Consider the following 7,445-nt stretch of genomic DNA (forward strand, 5'->3'; position numbering starts at 1 on the left):
AAAATCTGCCTCCTGGCCACCTGCAGCCTCTGCTGCCAGACTTTGCTGGAGCCACACAGAAGTCCAGCCCTCCTTCCCCAACAGCCTCTCACTCACCAAACAGCAGTGGGGTCTTCCCCTGACACTTCTCAACAACGGGCGGCTCCAGTCCTTCCACGACACTCAAAAGGGGCAAATACAGATTCTAGCACTTGGTTCAAAAATGCAAATGGCAAGTGCTGGGTGGCGAAGCCTCGAGGGGAGGTGGTCCACGTGGATGAACCCTGACTTGGGCATAGCAGTGGCTGCCTACTAGGAGGGCCTCTGGCCTCTCAAACTAGCTAGAGAACTTGGGTTTTGGGTTTGTTTTTTTTTTAATTTCGAATCCATTATTATAAATTACATTAAAATGCTGCATAAAATAATACATAATACATTTAAAAACCTGCCATGATTGTTCCCAAACACCTGTTTTCAACTTCAGTTCTTATTTCTTCATGGACAAGCAGTCACGGATGGGCTCTGGTCTGTGGATTACGCTTTGAGTATAACAGATACTTTCGTAGACAGATGGTACATCTGAGCCCTGGTTTGCCTGTCCTGGGCCACACCTGCAGGACGGCGGCAGAGCCCCTCTGGGACAGTGCAATTCCTGTCCCTGCAGGCTGGAGATTTGTAATTGGGACCCACCATGAAAAGTGTGGTTTTACAACCCCTCCAGACTGTATTCCTCTTTGATTGTGTTTACTCACCCTCTTCCCTGTCACAAAGAATTCTAGCAGGTTTGTGCAAATAAAACAAAACCGTTTTTTTAAAAAAATGACAAGAAGCCCAGTGAAATGCAAGGTGAGCCAGCCTGGGAGAAGCTGCCGCACCTGAGCCCCAGACAGAGTCCCGAGTGTTTAGGTGGCCAAGTCAGAAAGAGCTGGATGCGAGAGGTGAGTGATGCTTTTGCCGGCACACAAGGCGTGTGTGCCTTGGTGGGCTTTCAAGGGATCAAGATGATGGGTATTCAACTTGGTGGTATAAAACAAGTTTCCTGACCATGCATATTTTACTTATGCTTGTTTCTCACACTGCTCCTCAATCAAAGGATATCCACTGATGGTTCCATGGAGGGCCATTGTTCCCAGCATCCTGAGACCCTACAACACTGGGGGTGTCGACCTGGTGTCTGGATTTCTCTAGTTTCATAGGCTAGCCACTACCATCACCAGCCTCAGGGCTGCAGAGAGCGGTAGAGAGAGACAGAGACAGATACAGACAGAGACAGCCACAGAGAGATGGAAAGAGAGACAGAGATATAGAGGGACAAATACAGAGAGACAGAGACAGACAGGGACAGACAGACATACAGAGAGACAGACAGAGACAGAGAGGTAGAGAGACACAGAGAGAGAGGACAAACAGGGCAGAGTGAGAGGGAAGGATTGGAGGGGGGGGCCTGGGCTGCCCTGGGGAGGGACTCACAGTGGTGCAGGCTCCCAGAGGCAGGGCAGCTCAGGAAGTCTTGCCTGCTTGGGCTCTACCTGCCTGCGAAGCCTCAGACCCTTGCTCTGCCCTCCCAGGTCCCGTGTCATCTGCCACAGGCAACCTCTCACCTTGTGTGGCCGCTCCTCCCTCCCTTCTTCCTGCTCCTCCTCACCCCCCCTCTTTGAGGCTGTGGGTCCTGGGCAGTGCCTCCAGACCTCCTGTTCATGCTCCCTGAACTCCATGTGTACCTTTGCCCCACAAAGAATGGGGCCCACTGAGGGAAGCCTTTGTCCCACCTGGGACTGAGAAGACCCCTGTGTGTGAAGAACCCGTGGGGCTGGCACCAGGGAAGGCTGTGCAGAGAGGAATCTCTAGAAGGTGGGGGCAGGCGATGGCTGAGCTGGCCTTCCTAGGGGCCTGGACACATCCTCAGAGGCGGGTGTCTACCTGTTCATGAGTGTGGGGGTGCAGGGGGCTAGGGAGCAGGGTGAAGAGGCGGTGAAAGGGGGGAACACCAGAGAATGCTGCACTGGGAGCATGTCTCAGGCTACTGAGCTGGCCTGTGGGTGGGAGAAGGCGAGACATGGCCTCACATGGGAACTTCCTGGGCCAGCTGGGGTGATGTCCACTCCAGGTACCACTCAGTGCTGGGGAGCCCTGGGTCCAGCAGAGACCGGTGAGGAGCTGGGTAGCAGTAAGGGGGTCCTGACAGAGAAAGTGGGGTTGGGCTCTCTGTGCAGGTAAAGGCACTGCTGCTGGAACTCCGGAGGCAGTGAGGGTATGGGGTTGAAGTAAAGAGTGTGAAGCTGGTGAGAACAGAGGCAGAAGATGGTGAGAATGGGGCATTGCAGCCTGGTGGGGGATATGAAGGGGACTGGCCCCATGGTGAGAGGGCAGGGGAGAAAACAGACTGACCTCCAGGGCCCCAGCTAGGCCACAGGGGGATGAAAAGATGCTATCGGCCCAGACACGGGAAGCGGGAGGCAGGTGCCTGAAGCACATCATGGAGCACAGGTGTGCACCGGCTATTTTTCTTCAATGGTTCTGTGTGTTCCCCTTGACCACGATGCTTATTCTGTGTTCACATGCATCCTTCTGGTCAATTCTAATTAAACAAGAATTCAGTCTGGACTAGGGGAGTGAGGTGGAGGGGGCTAGCGCCTCCCTGTAGGTTTGCAGTACATGGCCCTGTGGGATGCTGGTGGCTGGCTATGCTATGCCTTTGGGGTCAGGTGTCCTGTCACCTCCCAGGTCTCTTCTCCGGATCCCACCCCCGCCCCCTTGTCTGTCACACGAGGAGCCCAGAACACACGGTCTTGGAGGTCTCTGAAGCTTTCAACTTTCTGGTCTTAGGGCTGTCTCTCTGTGCCTCTGCTGGGACCTGCCTTTGGATCTTGAGCATCTAGGGTGAAGGACACTTCCGAGAAGGTCCTGGGGAGTCAGTTGGCCCTTTAAATTCCCACAGGATGCAGCATCACCTCCTCCTCTCCTTTCACCCTCCCACCAAGACCACACCAACTTCAAAGCCTAATTACTCCCAATTTGGGCTGTTTCCTTGTTTCTCCAGGTGAGGAAGTCCCTGTCACTTTCACTTTCATATGCGAGGAGCTGGGGGTGGGGTGGGGAGAAGTGATGAGAGCAGTGGCTTCATTTCGGGGAGGGAAGGTGAGACAGAATGCCAATCAGGGAGGCTGAGTGTGAAGGTGAGAAGTTATAAAGAGAGGGTCCCCCTCAACGAGGCCTCACTGAGGGGAGGGGAAGCAGGAGAGGGGGTTGCCAAGAGGAAGAAGGAGCCACCTGTGGGGAAATCCATCAGGTAGGGGATGAAGGTAGAAGGCCTTCCTCCTGTTGTTAAACACCATCTCTGTCTCTGTGAGCCTTCCTTTTCATTATGCCCATGTGCGCTGTGGAGAGACCACGTTCTTCCTGTGTCCAGCTAGCCTGGAGGCATAGGGAGGGAGGAGAGGAAGCCGCTGGTCCCCAGGAAGCGCTGAGGTTGTGGACGTGGAAGATGCGTCTTCTCTCAGGAAGCGAGAGTCGCTGAGTGTGCGAATCCTATGGAGAGTAAGGTGGAGGGTTCCACGGCGCCCTCTTCCCTCTGGGGCCGAAGGATTGCTCTAGACTCTTAACTGGGTGGGTCATGAAAGGGTGAGGGTGGGGAGAAGACGCCCCTCCCCACTCACCTGGAGAATGCCGGATGCACCAAGCATGTCCCAGGATCCTTTCAAATGGAACCCATACGGCCCAGTGGAAAGGGTGGCATAGGCCAGGGACGCTCAGGGCCAACGTGACATGATTCCACGGTGTAGGGTGGCCGCGGGCTTGTGACGGGGCCCTTCTTTGTGAAGAAGCACGGGGGCGAAGGCGCTTCCACTGGCGCCCAGGAATGCGGCGGCGCTAGTTAGAAGCCTACGCGGAGCCGGCGGCCGCGGGGCTCTCTCGGACGCGCTCCCCCGGTTCCCTCGGCGTCCGTGTCCCTGCGTCGGGAGGCACGCCAGCCGCAGCCGGTGCTCCAGAAGACGATCGGGCGCTGCAGGTGCCGCGCGGGCGCCGGACGCACGGGGGTCCCCGAAGCACGCCCCCGCCGCCCCGCCACCTCTCCCAGGCCCTCGTACCCGCCGGTGCCGCCTTCTTGCCCCGCCCCGTCCCGTCCCGCCAGGCTGCGCCTGGACCCGCGCCCCACACCTTGGGCGCCCCCCGCTCCTGAACAATCTCGAAGAGAAAAATTATTATCGGATTAGATGTACTTCGGCTCACTCAGTCTCCCCCCGCCCCAACTTCCCCTCGGCGTAATTATTATAATTCCAGGCAAGCCGTCGGAGAGAGCTCCTGGGCGCGCGCGTGCGTGCGTGTGTGTGTGTGTGCGCGCGCATGTGTGTGCGAAGGCTTGTCTCTGATCTGGGTCTCCTCCAGCGGCGCGCCCAGGCCCCTCGGCTCCCGCATTCCCCCCAGCTGTGTTCGTCAAATCTTGGGTATCTCAGAGCGCCCCTCCTCTCTCCCCTGGGGAGCTGGGGGTGGCCCTTGCCTGTGGAGGCTCTACCAAATTAGCTTCCCTCCTCCCCACCTGAAATGTGCTGTCGACCCTCAGGACCCTTCCCTTGGTTTATCTGCACTTCCATCGCCAGATTTAGGAGGGTCTCACTGGAATGTGTCTTGTCTGGGGTGGAAGACGGAGCTCCCCCGCTGTCTCATATGTGGGTTCGTGGAGCATCTCACTACGTAAGGAGCTCTCAAACGCGATGCTTGCTCCCACGTTACTTCTCCAGAAGCTCCTCCTTACCATCGCGGTCGGGACAGCGGCAGGAAGGCGCAGGAGGGCCGGGTGCTTGGCCCCAGTGCGCCGGCCACTCCCGGTCGGGTCCCCGAAGTCTTTACGTAACTACGCTGCTCCGAGCTGTTCGGTCTTGTCTCACTGACTTTGTTTTAAGGTGTGTGTGTGTGTATGTGTGTGTGTGTGCGCGCGTGTAAGACATGTCCTTAAGGAAAGTCTCAGGCGGATCTCCCTCTCCCAACTCTCCCTCCTGGCTTCTCTTGGCCTCGGGCTGCCCGACCGTTCATGCCATCTGTGCTGACCCACTTCCTGCCTCTCCCCAGCTCACTGCTCGCCCCGTCCGACGCCCGGGAGCCCCTCTATGCCCGAGGGATCAATGTCCCCGGAAACTCCGCCACCCGCGTCCCAGCCCCGGCCCGAACAGGTCGAAAGTGGCCGCCAAGGAAAACAAACCACCCGCGGAACAGGAGGGCAGGGCAGAGCGCGGGCTCTGGGCCACCGCGGGGCCCTGCCCGAGGGGACGGCGGCTGGGGGACGCACAGAGGCCGGGGAGAACGCGAGGAAGGTTCACTCACCACCAGATCGGGTAGTTGCCCAGCGCTTGCTTCAGGCCGTAGAGGAATATGAAATATCCGAGCGGGGCCATCGCCGGGCGGGAGATCCCGGAGGGCCAGGAGTCCGCCCCGAGAGCGCGGGCGCCGGAGCGGGCCGGGCCCTGGGAGCTCGCGGGCGGCGGCGCTGGGCCCTCCTGCGGCCGCAGGGTGCGCGGGTGCGCGGGTGCGCGCGGGCTCCGAGGGCGGCGCTGCGCCAGGTGGGCCGGCGGCCGGGCGGCGGGCCGGGGCCCGGGGCGGCGCGGGACGGCGGGGGCGGGGCAGCGCCGCGGGGGGCGCCCGCCGGGGCCGGGGCCGGGGCGGGGCAGGCAGGGGGCGGGCGGGGCCCTGGGAGCTAACTCGGCGGCGGCTGCAGCTTGGGCTCGTCCCGTGGCCGCGGGGTCCGCGGAGGTGCGCGGGGTGCGCGGGGGTGCGCAGGCTCCAAGACTGGAGCTGTGCCAGATGGGCAGCTGGCCTGGCGGCCGGCCGGCACCCGAGACTGCATGGTTCGCAGGTATGCCCTCCGAGCTCCTGGGCCGCGCCCCCTCTGGGCTCATGGGCTGCTCCTTATTTTTGGAGCCCCGCGCGCCCTGCGCTCACCGTGGGACGCGGTGTCCCGCTCTCGCTCCTGCTCCTTCTCTGTCGCGCGCTCTGTCCCTTGCGCTCAAGGTGGTCGGGCTGCGGCTCCCTTTCGTCCATCTCCTTGCTGGGGGTCCGTTCGTCCGACGCTTGGCTCCTCGAGCTGCGCCTTGCTGGTCCGCTGGGAGCTGGGCCGATGGCGAACAGCCAGGATGGGGGGCGGCCTGTCTGGGGACAGCTGCTGGGTGGGCATCTAGGGTGCAGTCACGTTTCTGAAAGTCATTATTGGGAAACAGTCCAGCTCTGTTTAGGGCCCAGGTGTTGACGTCTCCACCTTCTCCCTCACACCCCAACAGAGAAGGGAACTGCACCCCTGGCTCTTCGGGGGCCCCAAGTGTAGCCGGTTAGCGCCGTGGCTCTCGGACCACTGACCGCGGAGTCTGCCCAGGGCTGCTGGCCTCTTCAGCCAGAAGGGACTTCTGACAACTTAGGGAAAGTGACTTATCCAAGGTCACAAAGAGTGGCTAGCCGGTTTTCCAGCTCCCAGTCCCCTGCAAAGCTCTGTTTGCATATTCATCTGTAGCCCAGGGAGACAGGGGCCAAGGTTATTTGGGGAGAGGAAGATCCAAGTCAAGATGTCATCCCAGCTTCCCTTCCCTTCCCAACTTTCCACATTAACAGGAGACCCAGTCAGTCTCAATGATTGTAAAGAAAGGGTAACAGGAATCCATGTCACTGTTTTGCAATGGCAGGGAGGAGAACCGTGAATAAAAATTCCAATTCCAGGCTCTTCTATGATGTCTCTTTTCATGTGGACCATCTGCTCCTCCACAGCCCCTGAGCCTTGCCTTACCATGTGACTTGCAGAGTGTGGGGGCCCCGCGGAGAGGCTACTATCTGGCATGTGGCTGCTTCTCAGGGCAGGGAGTGACTCAGCAACCCTCCAGGTTTAGCACTAGCTGGAGAACAAGAGGCAGGCCATACCCTGTGGCATGCCGCCCCCATCTACCTTGATTTTGCCATCTGTAAAGGGAACCTGTGGAGTCCTGTGGACTCTGGACCAGGGGTCACCTCCATGACTGCATCAGGGGCTCCTTCCCAGATGTGGAGTGAGAGCCATTCTCTTTTGAGGAATGTCCCCTTTTCTCTGCACTGCCAATGGGATCCAGTTGAGTCTACGCATGCCTGGTCCTTCTACCCCTCCTCTGAGTCACTGTGCCCCCTCACCCACAGAGGGAAGGAGGGAAGAATTCTGGAATGAGGCGGGGTGAGGAGTTAGCTCGTCCTCCTCTGGACTTCCCCTCTCTCTCAGTGAAAATCCCACCCAATTATCGCATTACAGGGGGACCTGGGCTGTGGGAGCAGGGGCGGGGGCCAATCCCAGTGCAGCAGCCTCCCATCCCCGCCTCCCCACCTGTGGGGCCCTGGGATTAAAGCTGTAACAAGGATCCCCCAAGAGACTGCTGGCTCCCCATACGCAATGGGGGGTGGCTGTGCCCTCCCGAAGGACTGGCTATCCTGCTGCGATGGGCTCTGCAGAGAATGGAGCAGGT

At 59.5% G+C, this 7,445-nt stretch overlaps 1 protein-coding gene across 1 annotated transcript in view; it reads right to left on the reverse strand.

Annotated features, from left to right (window-relative positions):
- Positions 1-5,503, reverse strand: part of WNT3A (Wnt family member 3A) — a 59,222-nt gene extending 53,719 nt beyond the window's left edge. Inside the window, exon 1 of the mRNA XM_057708142.1 lies at positions 5,299-5,503. Coding sequence (XP_057564125.1) covers positions 5,299-5,369 — 71 coding nt within the window. The 5' untranslated portion in view covers positions 5,370-5,503. The remainder of the gene's footprint in view (positions 1-5,298) is intronic.
- Between the last annotated feature and the right edge of the window lie 1,942 nt (positions 5,504-7,445).

Source organism: Hippopotamus amphibius, chromosome 15 (genome assembly GCF_030028045.1).
Source record: "Hippopotamus amphibius kiboko isolate mHipAmp2 chromosome 15, mHipAmp2.hap2, whole genome shotgun sequence".
NCBI classification, from domain to species: domain Eukaryota; kingdom Metazoa; phylum Chordata; class Mammalia; order Artiodactyla; family Hippopotamidae; genus Hippopotamus; species Hippopotamus amphibius.